The following is a 16794-nucleotide window of genomic DNA, read 5'->3' as shown; positions in this document are numbered from 1 at the left end:
TAGAAAAAAAAAATTTGGTTAAAATCGTAGTTTGGAACAGCGAGTTCAGAAGAAAAAAAAATTAATTAAAAACGCTTTTTGTAACCGCAATTTCTTAATCAAAAGCGCGTTTTGTAACCACGATTTTAAGATTTCCCGCCTCCCGCGCGAGAGAGGCGTATATGTGTTGAAATCGTGGTTCACAACCGCGATTTAGCCTATTTTGATAATTCTTTCAAAACTAGGCTTAGTTTGAAAATTGACTTACTATTTTGACTTATTTATGGAAATGCCCCAAACAAAATCATACATTCAACCTGCAAGATTGCAATTCGCTGTATAACTCAAGATTGATAGGACAACTGCAAAATGTCCGAACTCAGAATTTACCCAGAATTTGACAAGTCAAAAGTCTACTCGATAAAAACAACAAAACGGATAGGACTCTAACAACTCTGCTACATAGGCCTTACAAATTACCAAACTCTAAACAAGATTCTTCATCTATTTTCTCCCTCCCCGGAGAAAAGGAAACACAGACGTCAGAAATACCATTACGACACTAAAATAGAGTTCTCCGACCACTAATTTTTTGGATTATTTTAATCGCCTGACACCTTAGGGAGAATTTTCCGGTGTCTTAAGAACAGCAGATGTTTTGCCTTTGTGTTCAGTAACAGCTGCACGGAAATCTTCGACTATCGAACCATCCTTAAACTTCAAAGCAAATGTCGAAAGGCCATCCTTCCCTTCACCTGTACTATTCATGCATGCAAACGTGATTCCTCTCTTCTCCATATTTGTCAGCTTCATATCTGGGTACAAGCTCGCATTTAAAATCAACCTATAGTTTCCTCTAGCTCTCATTATGAGTCTCGCTTTCCCAGTCCTGGTTGCCGAGACATTCACCTTGAGTTCTCCCTTCCCTCTCTCCTTCCATCCGCCTTCAGCAAACTCGAAAAGCACAGAATCAGCTGTAAAAACAGCCTTCTCATTCTCTTCCCCGGTCTCAACCTGAACCTCCTGCATAGATGGGAATCCACTTCCTTCGCTCTTAGTAACAGTTGAAGCCCCTGATGTGCCAAAGAGGGAAGAATTTCCATTATTTGAAAGACTGAAACCAAAAGAACCAGAACCTAGCGGAGATCCATCTTTCGGGATCGACCCAAATGAGAAGGTAGAACTGGAAAAACCAGTTCCGGAAAATCCTGTGAAGGCGTTTTGGCTGCTCGAAAGTTGCTGGAACGAGCTCACCGATGCAGATTCTGCACCTTTTTCTATATTTTCATTACCGTTACTTTTCTCATCCTTGTTCTCAGCCTCAGTGTCTTTGTTATCTTCATTCTCAGTTTTATCCTCTTCTGTTAACTTCTCATCTGCTGATTCAGGTTTGCTTCCCTCATTAACCGCATCAATTTTCTTCTCATCTGCAACAGACTCCACCCCTGCCTCATCAGCCTTGTTTTCTGTCTGCTTATCATTATCATCTTTGACCTTGTCAGTTTCCTCATTCACATCAACCTTTTCAGAAACTGTTTTCTCAATTTCTATTTTACTAGTAGCTTCCGATGCAGTAGAGCTGGAATCGGTCGAAGGAACCAAGCGAATCGCAGCAAAAGGATTAGAAGAAGGGGTTGATGATGTCTGATTCCGACGAATTTTGACAATTTTTCGACCTGCCAGCACTTCATCACTAGCCCTCTTGAAAGTCCCAGTCTCTAGTTCAGAAGAGTCTTCGTCATCGTCAAGACCAGGGTTATCTCGAGATAGTTCCCTTCCAGCAGCCCTCTTCTTTGAAGGTGGGAGGGTATTTTCAGCATCCCCCATTGGAAAATATAAAATTTAACAATCTGTAATTTGAGATATGTTCTCTCAACAAATGGGAAGAAGGTGCTTTCTGCAGAAAACCAGAAAAACAATCACTAACAGAAATGATCATCCAATATTATCAAATAAGCAACACTTAGAAAAAGCGAGTTTCACTCCATATAAAGAAAGGAAAAGACTCACTGAAGACAAAAAGGGGCAGATTCAAGAAGCATTAGAAACATCAGGTGAAACACATAAAGTACAACAAAACTCAAAAGTAAGTGGCCATAATGTTTTTCCTGGGATTAACACATAAAAGAAAGGAATCACAACTCAGCAAACAAAGTACATCAGCTACTTTCCACTTCAAATAAATTTTATAAAAACATATATAATGTGTCTGTGAAGTCGTATATATCAACAGACACATAAAAGATTTTTCCTTTTTTTTTTGGATTTTTTTGAGAGGGTGACAGGCGTATAAACAGAGACGGTGGGCCCACAGCTAAGATGTTGGAGTCCGGTCACAAGATAAAGACATGGATACAATATAGTTAATAAATTTTATCATCAAGGTGTCTGGTTTTACCTTGAGAATTGTTGTCTTCAAGGATTTCCACACATGGCGCATGTCTCGATCTGTTTATGTGATTTGTGTGGTCTAATTAATTACACAATTCACATATATATTCTCCGGAATTTTTAATTAATCATATTTCCTAGAAATTGGCCTATACCCTCTATGCACAAACTAGGTCCACCTCCAAACCTTCAAAAAGAATGATCCACTTGTCACAGCTAGTTTTGGGCAAACCATTAGATGAAGTCAAACCCATGGTTCTACAAGGTTTACAAGTTGGGGTTGTCTTCCCATTCCCAAGAAACCTTGAGATCCAGGTTACTGCTATTAGGGAGAGTCACGTCCAGATTTGGGTAAGCAATACCTTTTCTCTAATTCCTATTAGCATAGACTCCACCATTGAGTGTCATCATCCATAGTACAAGTCACATTGCATCCTCTTATCCCCATTGCACATTGACAATTGACCGTGAGTTGGGAAAAACTGTAGTCGAGGATGTTGACCAGGTAATTGACCATTCAAATGAATCCTTACAATCTTAAAATATGACCATTCTTACATTACTGTCATGAGGTACAACTCATCCAACCCTTTGGAGAAAGATGCTTGGAAACACAGCAATAGTTCTTCATAAATTTGTGAAATGTTGGGACAGGGTTTATAAGATCATCAACGATGGTAGGAGTTCCATGAATGTGGCCTCAAAATCAGCTTTTCCTGGGATAAAGTTGTAGTTTGAGCCACATCCTTGGCCATTTAAGTTTACTTGGGTAGATAAGACTTCGTTACTGCTCAAATAGACGGGCCTAATCCCAAATCATGTGGGTGACTACCTTCAGCATATTTTGTGGGATATTACCCACATGTTGATTGATTACCCTTGACTATATGATAAAGTCATGCTTACCTATAGGGGAGAGATACATGAGCTCAAGAATGTTGAGAACCACAAGAAGTTTTATAATACAAAATACTAATATTTAAGAAATCAGTATTAATTCAGCCAGTAACCAGTTTACTTTTTTAATTTTCAATAGGTCTTGCAAATATTTAATTCCATTATTAAGACTAAAATATTTATATTACAATAGCAAAACAATCCACGACTTGTCTCTTTGTTTTTCCCTTTTGTGCTAGTCAAAAACGTTATATGCAAGTTTACTTATTTATTTATTGATAATTAATTTTACTATTGTCATGTTCTCTTGTTAATCCTTGCTTTCTATATAGGTATAGGGGATCCTGCATAATACAATATGAATACATTCTTCTTATAAAAGAACTAAGCAAAGTATTGAAAAAATGTTCTTGTATTTATCCTTGCAATTATATTATATTATGATGCTATGCAAAAAATGCTACAAGTCGTAAAAAAATAATACGTGACTTGGAGTATCCAATACTTCAAAATTAATGAAGTATCTAATAAAACTTCTAAAAAGTATCTAATACATATCCGCGAGTTTCCAAAGAATATTGGTATTTGATACAAACACGATACGGATACGTCGCCCTTTTAAAAGTATTCATGCTTCATAGTGCCCAGGTAATTATCCCATGTATAGTTGAGTTGCAATTCATCCACTCTTTTGGAGAAAGATGCTTGGAAACACAACAATAGTTCTCCATAAATTTGTGAAACGTTTGGACAAGTTTTATAAGGTTGTCATTGATAGTGGGAGTTCCACGAATGTGGCCTCAAAATTAAATCCTCCTATGATGCAGTTGTAGTTTTGAGCCACATTCTTAGCCATTTAAGTTTTGCTGGGATAGGTAAGACTTTGTAACCACTCATGTGGTGGTGCCTCCCAGTTCAAATGGGTGACTACCTTGAGCATATTTGGTGGGATGTCCCATGTATGGATGGTAGCCACATGTGACTTGATTAGCCATGACTATATGATAAAATTGTACTTGGCTATGGGTGCTATGGGAGAGAGATGCGTGTGTTTAAACATAGTAGTAAGAGATAACACAAGGTTACTTTATACTAGAGCCACTAGACCCTTTCGTTTCATTCGTAAGTGACAGAATATGAGAAATCTCTTGTTAATATTCAACCAAAAAATGTATATAAATATATAGGAAAAAAACTAAGGTAGAAACTCTCCTTAAGACCTAATCCCCATATATCAGGGATATTAACATTCTAATTATATGACATATGCACACATATACATAACTGTAATACACATTTTTCCCATCTACTGAGCTATCAAATCTTCACAGCCTATTCATACCATAATAACCGATTCAAACACTCCCCCTCAAGCTAGTAAGTGGATATTCTCCATTCCTAGCTTGCTAACAATAGACTGAAACGCAGAACCATTCAATCCTTTAGTTAACACATCTGCAAGTTGACGCTCAGTTGACACAAATAGGATACAAATCAGTCCACTTTCCAACTTCTCCTTTATAAAATGCCTATCCACTTCACATGCTTGGCGCATTCATGTTGCACAGGGTTATGTGCAATATTAATTGTTGACTTGTTATCACAATATAGCTTCATTGGTCCTTTCCACGCAACCTTCAAGTCTTCCAAAATTATTTTCAGCCATAGAAGCTCACGAACTCCCAATGCCATAGCTCTGAACTCAACTTTTGTGCTTAACCTTGCAGCTACATTCTGCTTCTTGCTTCTCCACGTTACAAGGTTGCCTCCAAGGAGTGTACAATAGCCTGAAGTCAATCTTCTATCATCAACTGATCCGGCATAATCTGCATGTGTATGCTTCCAATGTTGATTCATTGCCTCTTCTAAATAATACTCTCTTTCCTGGAATACCTTTTAAGTCCTATAGAATTTGATGTGCTGCTTAAAGATGTACTTCTTTTGGGTAGTGCATAAATCGACTCACCACTCCTACAGCATAGGCTATGTTTGGTCTCGTATGAGACAGACAGATTAGTTTGCCAACTAATCACTGATAGGATTCTCTATCCACCACCGCATTTTCAAGAGCTTTATAGAGTTTGTGATTCTGTTCAATGGGTATCTCCACTGGTTTACACCCTAGTTTACTAGTCTCATTTAATAAATCTTGTACATACTTCTATTGGGATATAAAGATCCCATGTCGAGAGTGAGCCACTTCAATGCCGAGGAAGTATTTTAACCTACCAAGTTCTTTGACCTCAAACTCTTGTAATAAACACTTGTTCAGCACTTCCATTCCTTGCAAGTCATCTCTTGTTACTATTATATCATCCACATAGACTAATAGAGATGTAACTCTCCTTGAAGCAAAATGTCCAATAAACAATATGTGATCACCCTGACTTTCTTTGTAACCCAAAGCTTTCAATACTCTAGCAAACCTACTAAACTATGCCCTAGGAGACTTTTTGAAGTCATAAAGTGCCTTTTTTAATTTTCACACCTTATGCTTTTCTGACTCATATCTTGGAAGAACCTCCATATAGATTTTTTCATCAAGATCATCATGTAAAAAGGTGTTCTTTATGTCAAATTGCTACAAACTCTAACCACAATTAGCTGCTAAAAATAATAGGATTCTTACAGTATTCATTTTTGCAATAGGAGCAAATGTTTCAAGATAATCTATACCATGCTAACCTTGCCTTGTATCGTTCAATGATCCGTCTGCCTCATATTTCACAGTGAAGACCCATTTACATCCCACTAGCTTCTTTCCTTGAGACAATTCCACCAAGTCCTATGTTTTGTTATTCTCAAGTGCATCCATTTCAACCTTCATTGCTTCATTCCACTCTTTACTTCCTAATGCTTCAGAGACAGTTTTTGGGATAGTAAAAGTGTTGAGGTGGATAAGAAAACTTATTGTCCACTAGACAGTTTTTCATAGGACACAAAGTGAGAAAACGGGATATAACAGCTAGTGAATACACTTCCTAACACCTTTTCTAATCGCAATAGGGAGATCAACATCAACAACTGACACATTACTTTGTATAATCTTTAGAATTAGGAGTTACCTCAACATAATCAGTACCAAAGTTTGGTTTTGAATCAAGAACCTGCATTAGTTGAACAAGTGGTTCTTTCCTCCTCGAATATACCTGCAATGGGCGAGTAGCACTATGAATCTGTTTATCTTTTTTCGTTGGGCTCGAAATACTTGGGTCTGACTCATTTGGTAAAGGAATGGAGATGGATGACGGTGGATTTTGATTTTGTGAGGAGAAGGATGAAAGATCAAGTAAAAACAAATCTCTATCCTTATCTTTCATAAATGATGTCTCCCCCTAAAGATAAGGATTTGGAAAGTAATTCTCCGTTTCAACGAATGTTACATCTGCAGAGACAGAGAATTGTTTTGTTGGAGAATGATGACACTTGTACCCTTTCTATGTACAAGAATATACAACAAAAACACACTTAAGATTCCTTGGATCAAGTTTCCAACAGTTATTTGAATGAATATGAACAAAGGACACACCCAAAGACACTAGGAACCAGGTGATTCGTTGTTTTGAAGTAAGGGAAAAATTTTGAAAATAGTTCCATGGGGCAGTTATAATCAAGAACTCGAGTGGGTAATCAATTAATCATGCGTAGCCGTTAGGACAGCTTCTCCCCAATAATTTTTTGGAACATTTTCGGGTAACAACTGGAAGATGACCATTTTTTCATTCTGCCACACCATTTTGTTGTGGTATATTGACACACAGAGACTCATGAATGACTCCCTTTTCTTCAAAGAATGATGGCAACACTAGATTAAAATAATCCCTTGCATTATCAGACCAAACTCTTTTTATCTCAACCCCAAATTGGTTTTTCACCATGTGGAAAAAATTTTGAAAGGTTGAACTGACATCTTATTTTTGTTTTAAGAGAAAACCCCATGATACACGAGTACAATCGTCAATAAATGAGACAAACCAGCAAGCCCCCAGGAATATTATAAACTGTAGGAGGTCCTCAAATATCACTGTGAATACTGAAACAAACCAAGAAACATTACTTTAAGAATACTGAAAGGAGGATGACCAAGACGAAGATAATAAAACCATATTTTATGTTTATTGGAAAAAGAAGACTCAAAAAGCAGAGACAGTGGAATAGGATCCTTAGTACTGTTTTGGCCATCAGGTTCTTCAAGAAAGTACAGCCCATTCCTCTCCCTAGCAAGTCCAGTCATCATTCCCGTGCTCTGGTCCTAAAATTTACGAAGTGTAGAGGAAAATGTCACCATACAATTCAAATCCTTTGTAAGCTTCTGAACAGAAACTAGATTGGTAGACAATTTCGGCACATACAGAATGTTTTTTAAAACAAAGTACTGATTTATAACTACATCTCCGCGACCAACAACTATAACCAGTGTTCCATCAGCAGTAGCAATTTTCTTATTCCTAGGACAAGGATTGTAAGAGACAAACCCATGACAAGATCGGGTCATATGATCCGTAGCCTCGGAATCCACTACGCAAGTTCCTTTTGAGGTTGACACATTAAGTGCATATGGTTGAGAATTATCTGTAAGAGCCAAGGAACAAGTACTTGCACCACCCGTAGGTTTCTTTAATGTTCCCAAAAAGTATCACAGCTTCTCAATCTCTTCTCTATTGACCTCGGATTGCTCCTGAGAGAATTCTCCTTCTAATTGTGTCGAGGTCAAATGTGCCTATCCTTGCCCTCCTCCTTGATTACTTTTTGCAGTCCACGGAGATTTTTAGTATTTGAGGGCTTAACATGGAGTTTTCAGCACCTCTCCCTGCTATGTCACGGCTTCTTAGAGTAGGTACACCATAAAGAGTCTTTATTACCTGCTCTTGATCCTTCTGACAGCCCATTATTCCCTCCTACTTGGCTGGGATAGGCATTTGAGTGTTGCTGGTCTGATTTCACAGCTATGGGGTTTGCAGCTTTTGCAACTAAGGCTGAACCATCTGCTGGTTGAGGCTCCATCATAACTCCTCTTCATCCTTCTTCTCCACGAATTATGATAATTGTTTCATTGAGTGAAGGAATTTCTTCCATTCCCAATACTTGCACTTAGATAGGATTGAACTCAACGTCCAATCAGGCAAGAATCCTCTATTTTTCATTAAAACATTTAAGAAGGGTTGCATCATAACTACACTTCATCTCAATACCCTGAATGGTCCAACTCCTGCCATAAGTTTCGTAAAATTTGGGCATATTCAGTGACCAATTGTTTGGTAGATGAGATTTTTGTCTTAATCTCATAGATTTGTGTAGCATCTCAGACTTTAGAATAGGTCTTCTTGCAAAAAGTATCCCTTGATGTTGTCAGAAACATGCAAGTATTGCTAACTTCTGGCATCATCGAATTCCATAACCAGAACATCACCATCGAGTCTTCTTCATCCCAGTCAGTGAACTTCGGATCTTCTGGTTTTGGTCCTGTCCCAAGAAGATGACTCAGTTTCCCCTTACCTTTCAAAAAGGTTCGAACAAACTGAGACCACTTCAAATAGTTCTGGCCATTAAGACGTAAACTAGGTTGAAATAGTGTTGTTTGCAGCCATTGAAGAGACTGGAAATTTACTGGATTCTGAAACGTCAGACATAGTTGAAATCGAAAGGAGAAAAGATTTATGGGTTCACGTGGGAATATTAGGTTATGAACGAATGGCAATTAAGGCCATCGACAAGAGTTTCAGGCAATGAAGGCCTGGAAAATACAAAAAAGGATTTCTACAAAGACTGAAAAAAATCAGCAGTGATGAAAGCTGAAAAATTGAAAAAACAATAAGTCTAATTTTGGCTCTGATATCATGACAGAATATGAGAAATCTGTTATTAATATTCAACCAAAGAATGTACATAAATATATAGGAGAAAAACTAAGGTATAAAAGGAAACTCTCCTAAGACCTAATCCCCATAAATCAGGGATATTAACATTCTAATTACAGGACATATAAACAGACATATATATAGCTGTAATACACATTTTTCCCATCTACTGAGCTGTCAAATCTTCACAGCCTATTCATACCATAATTACCAATTCTAAGAGTAAGCTTAGAGCTAACACATATTTAATTGACTTGCCTTCAGATATGACTATTGTCATGTTTTCAAATTTGATAATTTGTTTCGTTACTGAGGCGCCTTTAAGCCTCCCACTTTGCTCGTAAGTTTGCCTCCAAACGGTGGTCCTTCTACTTTAGTTCCAGCACCCATTCCTAATCTTCTGCCGGTTTTATCATAACATGAGCATCAAACTAAGAATGTTCTTGAGCCTCAAAATGTTGCTTCTTCTTATGATGGCTTTTTGAGATATCTTATACATCGAAAGAATCAACCAGACATTGATGCCATTCAAATGATGGGATAAATTGCGTTGCTCTGATCTTGATTTGTTTGAATAGTAACACTTTCTTTACATGCCGGAAGAGATCCTCTTAGCCAAGAAGAAATGGAGGTTGTGAAAGATGCAACAACCGAGAGTTGAGTTTATTTATGAGTTTAAATTTAATTAGGCGTATAAGTTTAATTATAATTTTATTATCAGTATTGTTAATTTAGAATGTATTTCTTAATTTTACTCATCTATGTATAAGGCTCGAGTGTATTGAATTATTGGAGCTTATTGGCATAATTTGGAAATAATTGAGTTTCCTTGGCTAGCTCCTATGAAGCACAGACACGGACACGCGACACGAAAATACAAATTTTCAAAAAATAGGAGACACGACACGCTGGGGACAAGTTCAATATATATAATTAATTTTATTTATTATATGTCATAAAATTATAAAAAAAATCATTAAAAGGTAATAAAATATACAAAATAACACTATTAAAATTAATAAAATAGCACTATTAACCACTCGTAGCATTGTTTCAGAATTAAAAATTGGTTCCTATAATAAAATTAATAAATATACATTATTAAAATTATATACTCAAGTAATAGAAAAGAAAAAATAAAATCAGAATATAAAAAAAAAATAAAAGAAAAGAAAAAATAAACTAAAATCATAATAAAAGAAAAAAATAAAAGAAAAGAAAAAATTAAATTAAATTAAATTAAAATCAAAATAAAAGAAAAAAGAAAAGAAAAGAAAAGAAAAAATTAAATTAAATTAAAATCAGAATAAAAGAAAAAAAAAGAAAAAAAAATCAGAATAAAAGAAGGGGGCGAGAGAGAGAAGACAGAGGCGAGAGAGATCGACTGAGGAAAGAAGACCGGCTGAGTGAGAGAGAGAGAGAGAGAGAGTGACTGAGGGAGATCGAAGATTGAAGAAGAAGAGGTGTACCTTAACGACGAAGGGCGAGAGACGACTGACGACCGACGAGGAGAGACGATCGACAAGAAGAGAAGACGAACGACGAAGTCAGGTCCTCTCTTTCTCACCCTTTCTCTGTTGTTTCTCTTCTATTCAAACTACATTCGAAGTAGATTAGGACAAATTTTGATCTGTTTTTCCTTATTTACAAATCAACCCCAAAAAAATTTAGTAAATTGTGAAATTACCCCCGTACGTGTCCGAACATGTCTATAACGTGTCCTGAACATGTCCAGATGTAGAAAAATTTTTAAAAAAAAAGGGGACACTCTCTGCTGCTTGTCGGACACGTGTCCACCGCGTGTCCGTGTCCGACACGTGTTTGACACTGGTACGGAGCCCTCGGAGTGGTGTTCGTGCTTCATAGGCTAGCTCTCTCTCAAAAGATTCTCTCACTCCCTTTACGCTTGCCCTTCGCCTCTACTCGTTCCCTCTTCTCCTTCTACTTCAACTTTTTTCTCTCTCTTCTCTTGTCTCCTCTTTGTTATCTCAGTTCATCTATTAACTTCTCTTTCTCTTCTTCTCTCTTCTTCCCCTTCTCAATTCATCTATTAACTTCTCTTTCTCTTCTTCTCTCTTCTTCCCCTTCTCAGTTCATCTAAAACTTTGTGTCATTAACAAAATTTAAGAAACAGCTTTAAGCAATATCTCATCCAGGTACTTCATTAAACCCATCTCAAACCAAGCTTAAAATAGAAACCTTAAGTTTGCAGCTATTATACAGAATTACTAGTGAGTTGCACACAGTTGCACACAAAATTTATAACATTAAAGAATATAAAGATGCCCGCTAATCTAAAAGTAAATATAAATAAAAACACATTTCCAACAAATGCACAATGAAAAACATAAACTAAGCACAATCCACTAGCCTAACAAAATGAGAAAAGAAAAAGGGGGGGGCACACCAAACATTGACACTTCAAAAGAAGAAAACCTATTTAACAAGCCATACTACTAAACAAAACAAAATCCAAATGAAATGAAAATAAGTGTAGGTACATGTCTCTAAATTTCCCACGTAGCAGGCCACGTCACACTGGGGGTTGACCCAAACCACCCCTTCATATCATTAGGCATGACCTGAACCATGTGTCCACTCTATACCTCGCCTCGCTCATTGCAATATGATTAGAAAGGCACCTTGATGTCGTAATGCCAGCCAAGGTCAGAAACACACACTAGGAACCCCCACTAGGTTGGTGTCTTGGTCATGGGGTGCTCGAGTCGAGATCGCCAGAGAATCTATAGAATAGAGGCTGGAGTTGAGGGTTGATCAAGGTTTCTCCCCATCCTCTTTCTTGAAAACACTTGCACATTGACCAATCTTAGAAACAAGAGAGGCATCCACAAGAAGACACGACTTTGACCAAGACACATGAAACTTAAGGAGTTGTATCAACCTACCCACTGTAGATCCATGATATGAACCCAAGGTCTAAGAATTGATGCAACTAAGCCCAGGGATATGACTTATGAGGCACCTGTCCTTAAGCATAGGACACCGTGCAAGGGTAAGCTAGCCATATGGGCCAATCCTCCTACAAAAGGAGGCCTCTGCCTTCACAAAAGGATATACGCAACAGTGGTAATCTCCTTTAAAGTTTGAACCTGCACTGCCACTCTCTCTTTCAGTCTAAGACCATCGCATCTCTCATCTCCTCCACCTTCGGCGATAACATGCTAACTCAATGTCTCAAGTGAAACTATCCAATCTTCACATCATTATACAAACTTGTCTAGAGTTTCACATCATTATAAAAACATGTCTAAAGTTTCACCATGCTTTTTCTAGGGAGTCATTTTACCAACTTACCATATGGCATTGGATGGCAATGAAGCTCCTACATGTTGGCGATTTGGTTAAACCTCCATAGATTCAATCGCATATTCATCCTTGTTATAGCCAACCAAGTTCATCAATAACAATATTAATTGATAACGCCTAGAAATGGAGTATTGTCAACATGGAAGACTTTATATTTGAATTCCATTGCAACCTTGAAAGTCTTCATATTTGGCATGAACTGATTAACTTTTTTAAAAGATTAAAAGTTTTACAGCATTACTCAACTCATTATCACCGATTAAAGGGTTCCCTTAGTCAGCATCAACAGCTGCACAAAAGAATTGATATGGTACAACTACAACTTTCTTCCTTAGTGATGAAATAATCGAACCACATTGTTCATACAACTTACCCAACATTTGTTGCTACAAAAACATATTTATATCTATACTACTACAAACGTCTCCAGAGATATAAATCTAATGTAAAATATTTAAAAATTCACACCAAAGAAAAAATTGATAACAAACCCTATAATTTAATTGCATCTTGTATGATCAACTATAAGGTTGCATTTGGATTTATGGATTTGAAATGAAAAGATTTTGGCACTAATGATTCAAGAAGCATAGCTCAACTTTAGCAATGATAGTTTTATTTGAATATAGAATTTGAGAGCCTTACCACGATGATGGATTTGAAAAAACAATATAAAAATAGCTATTTCAAAACCTTCGTATTAAGGGTTGTAGTTGTACAAAGATTATAGCAAAATACTTGCCCTATCTTCCCTTTTAGTTTTTCAATCAATCTATAAATAATAGCTAACTATCCTATACTTCTATAAAATTTAACCTTATCCAAGCAGAATCTAAAATCCATTAATTTGGTCTACAATTTCCTATTTTCAGCAGCTAGCTTCTCAAAATCCATTATTTATCTTCATGTAATGGCCTCATTTGGGAAGTAGCTACTTTTTTGACTTGTTGGTTATTTGGCTATTTTAGTAAGCTATTTTAGTTTTTGTATTTGGGAAGTTGGGTTGAATTTTTTGGTTAATTGTTGTATTGAAAAATGTGTTTGAAATTATGTTCGAGACTAAAATGACAAATTTATCCCTAACCTAAGACATTCAAAATTGGTCTTAAGGGGCAAAGTTGTCATTTACTACCAGTCGGGGTAGGCTGTCAACGTGACAGTGGCTTAGGCTGCTTTTTTTTTTTTTTTTAATATGTCAGTGGCTCAGGCTATTGGTTGAGGCTATTTGGCTTTTTTAGTGTTTAAGACTATTCTAGCCCCAAACCTGGGTTCCCAAACAAGGCCAATGTTTTTTTTTTTTTTTCTTTTCTTTAAAAAAAATAAAAAATAAAAAATAAAAAAAATGGTTATTGAATAAACTGGAAAAGAAGGCAGGTTAAGATTTAGTGGTTCAAGTGCGACCTACTAGAATTGAACCATTACATAATAATGACACTCCCTCACTTCCAAATTGTTTGTCTATTTTCATTTGCCCCTTTAATCAGGTCAATAAATAATGTATTTTCGTACAAAATTAAATTTGCTTTCACAAACTAAAAGAACTCAATGAGTTTTTGTAAATAAAGTTTTCAATATCATTAAGAAAAAGAAAAAAAATAAAAAAATATAGACGATTTTTTGGCCGAAAATGGGCACACAATTTAGCATGGAGAATATTACAAATACATTGAAAACAATCCGTGAAAATGGAATAAAATAAAAACATAAACAATAGTCCATTTTAAAAAAAAAATTCATCATGTTTAAAAACAAAAAAAAAAAAAACCTAATAATGTCCTTAAATTGTTCATAAAACTTTGATGGATTAAACCGAAGATGGAACATGCACCAGAAATTAGTGACTACCAAAAAAACATTTTAAAAAAAAAAAGGAGCTCAAAACCCATATAACAGAGGATAATTCACGACCTAACTTCTGGTTCAGTATTCCCAAAGCTAGAAATCAACAAGGATTGGCTAATTACTATGCAACGATACGTTTTATTGAAAACCCAGAACTGTTATTTCTCCAATTGAATACGGCGACAGAGAGAAGCTAGTACAGGACGAAGATCTAGAAGATCCGCACAACATATCAAAATTATACACAAATAACCTACATGCAACTGTGTACATGAATATAGATAGATAGATAGATAGATGAAATGAAATGGAATCAAAAGAGAGAAACCTGGGGAAAATGGAGAGTAATCGTGAAGGAAATGAAGTGCTTTTTTCCCAATCCGCAACGTGTTGGCTTCCAATCAGAGGAACGAGTGAACTGTCTTTCGAACCCTAGCTAACCACTGTCTCTTATATAGATCCTAATTTAAAGAGTTCGTGCTATTATAGTACGTTTAAAGTGAAGTTTATCAATTATTCATTTTAATTAAAAGATTTAAATATAAATGTTAGGAATTTTAAAAAATTTATCGAAATTTTATTAAATGTCTTATATAAGTTTGTGATTATATGGAATTCATATTGTATAAGTCTCACACTCATGTGAGATATTTAATAGAAATTTTGATAGAATTTTTGGGTTCTCTAACATTACTCAAATTAAAAAGTCATTATAAGTTGTCATATTACTCTTTCTATTTTTCTGAACATTTTTTCGTAAAAAATCAAAAAGTTTCTAAAATAGTCTATTCCCAAACAAGATCTAAGCTTTAGAATAAATTATTAAATATATAATGAAATTATATTATACGATATATATTATTTTTTTATTTGTTATATGATGTAGACTCTAATTTTATAACTATATCATTTTGGGTGAATTTATAGGTTTTTAATATTTCTTCTGAATTTATTAAAAAAATTGATGTGTAACTTTTTTTAACATATAAATCTAAAACAAATACTAAGACAATTTACTGAACTAATAAAGAAGTAGAAAAAAAATACCTACAAATGATTAATTTTTTTAATAGATAAATCATACTTGTATAACAAATGAAAAATTTTATTAATAAGTAAATCATTAAGCAAGTTAATAATTTTTAATGATATGAAAAATATTTTTCAGTTAACCATTTTGTTAATAAATAAAATCATTAAGTTAATTAACAATTTTTAATGATATAAGAAATATTTTTCAAAAAATAATTTTTACAATTTATGATTGCATAGTAGAATAGTTTTTTTTTTTTCCCCTCTAAGTATTGTGTTAAATTAAAATTTATAACAAATGGTAGCTACAATTTTTAGTATTATACAACCAATTCATATTTTAAACAAAACTTATGTGTGTATTTATAATTTGTTAAAAAATAAAATATTTATATTTCATAATTGACCAAGAATGTTTGTATAATTATGCAAAAATCTGTTTCATAATTGACTAAAAATGTTTGTGTAATTACAGAAAAAAATCTGTTGCATAATTGATTAAGAATGTTTGCATAATTATAAAAAAAAATAAAAAATAAAAACATTCATTCAACATATAGGTCATTATTAGTAAATTATTCAAAATAAAATGACAGAGGAAAGATGGTTAAAAGTTGTTTTTTTGTGAGAGAGGGAAGTGGGTTAAAAGCTGGGAAGTGACTTTTAACCCACTTCCTAAAATAGGCCAAAATCGAAAAGAAAAGACGAACCTCAAGCAACTAAATGGTTCTTATATATGTAGATATATATAAATACATCTAAATATAATTCAAATATTTTTACTATTATTCAAATACCAATAAATCTCAAATAGTAATCTTATAAATTATTTAATCTTTTCTTTTTTCTTATGGACTTAAAAGTCCCATTCTAGTATGATTCAGATAATTTCACTATTATTCAAATACTAATAAATCTTAAATATTGATCTAATAAATTGTTTAGTCTTCTTTTTTTTTTATAAACTCAAAAGTCTCATTATAATATGAATTACATAAAGGATTAAGCATAAACACGTGTTATTTGTTAGGGAATAAATATGGGTTTTCACATAATGTTAAAATTAATGAACATAGTGTATTTTTTCCAAATGTAATATCTTAATGTAATACTCCAAAAATATAACACTCCAATATAACACTAAAAAACTCTTTAGTGTACCTTTTTCAAACGCAACATTCTAATGTAACATACTAAAAAACTTGTTAGTGTATTTTTCACAAATATAACACTCCAATAAATGTAACACACAAAAACTCATTAGTGTATTTTTTTTTCCAAACGTAACAATATAACACTCTAATGTAACACCAGAAAAACCACATTAATAGAAATGTAGATTTTCATACTCATCAACTAATATTTCAGCCACCAATTCCCCCCAAAAAAAAATTCACATCTCACATTTGTATTCCCATCTCAAAAATGAATCAGAAAATTAGAAAAATAAATCACAAAAAGACATTTA

General features: G+C 34.6%; 1 protein-coding gene across 2 annotated transcripts; it reads right to left on the bottom strand.

Moving 5' to 3' along the window:
* Positions 1-286: 286 nt before the first annotated feature.
* LOC114292669 (nuclear pore complex protein NUP50A) lies at positions 287-14800 on the bottom strand. 2 transcript variants are annotated; one of them, XM_028236679.2, is made up of 2 exons: positions 14623-14800; positions 287-1876 (listed from the first exon to the last, which is right to left on the bottom strand). In XM_028236679.2, the coding sequence occupies exon 2, from the start codon at positions 1804-1806 to the stop codon at positions 598-600; it is 1209 nt and encodes a 402-aa protein (XP_028092480.1). In that variant the 5' UTR covers positions 1807-1876; positions 14623-14800; the 3' UTR covers positions 287-597. The 2 variants fall into 2 exon arrangements, with proteins under 2 accessions (XP_028092480.1, XP_082722108.1); XM_082865982.1 differs by lacking the exon at positions 14623-14800 and adding an exon at positions 6333-6647.
* Between the last annotated feature and the right edge of the window lie 1994 nt (positions 14801-16794).

Source organism: Camellia sinensis, chromosome 4 (assembly GCF_055761805.1).
Source record: "Camellia sinensis isolate YWXY chromosome 4, ASM5576180v1, whole genome shotgun sequence".
Taxonomy (NCBI): Eukaryota; Viridiplantae; Streptophyta; class Magnoliopsida; order Ericales; family Theaceae; genus Camellia; species Camellia sinensis.
Note: the sequence above shows the minus strand (reverse complement) of the source record. Positions and strands in the feature narration are given on the sequence as shown.

Excerpts from the sequence above, each read along its gene's own strand:
- LOC114292669 (XM_028236679.2), bottom strand. The coding sequence starts at position 1,806 with ATGGGGGATGCTGAAAATACCCTCCCACCTTCAAAGAAGAGGGCTGCT.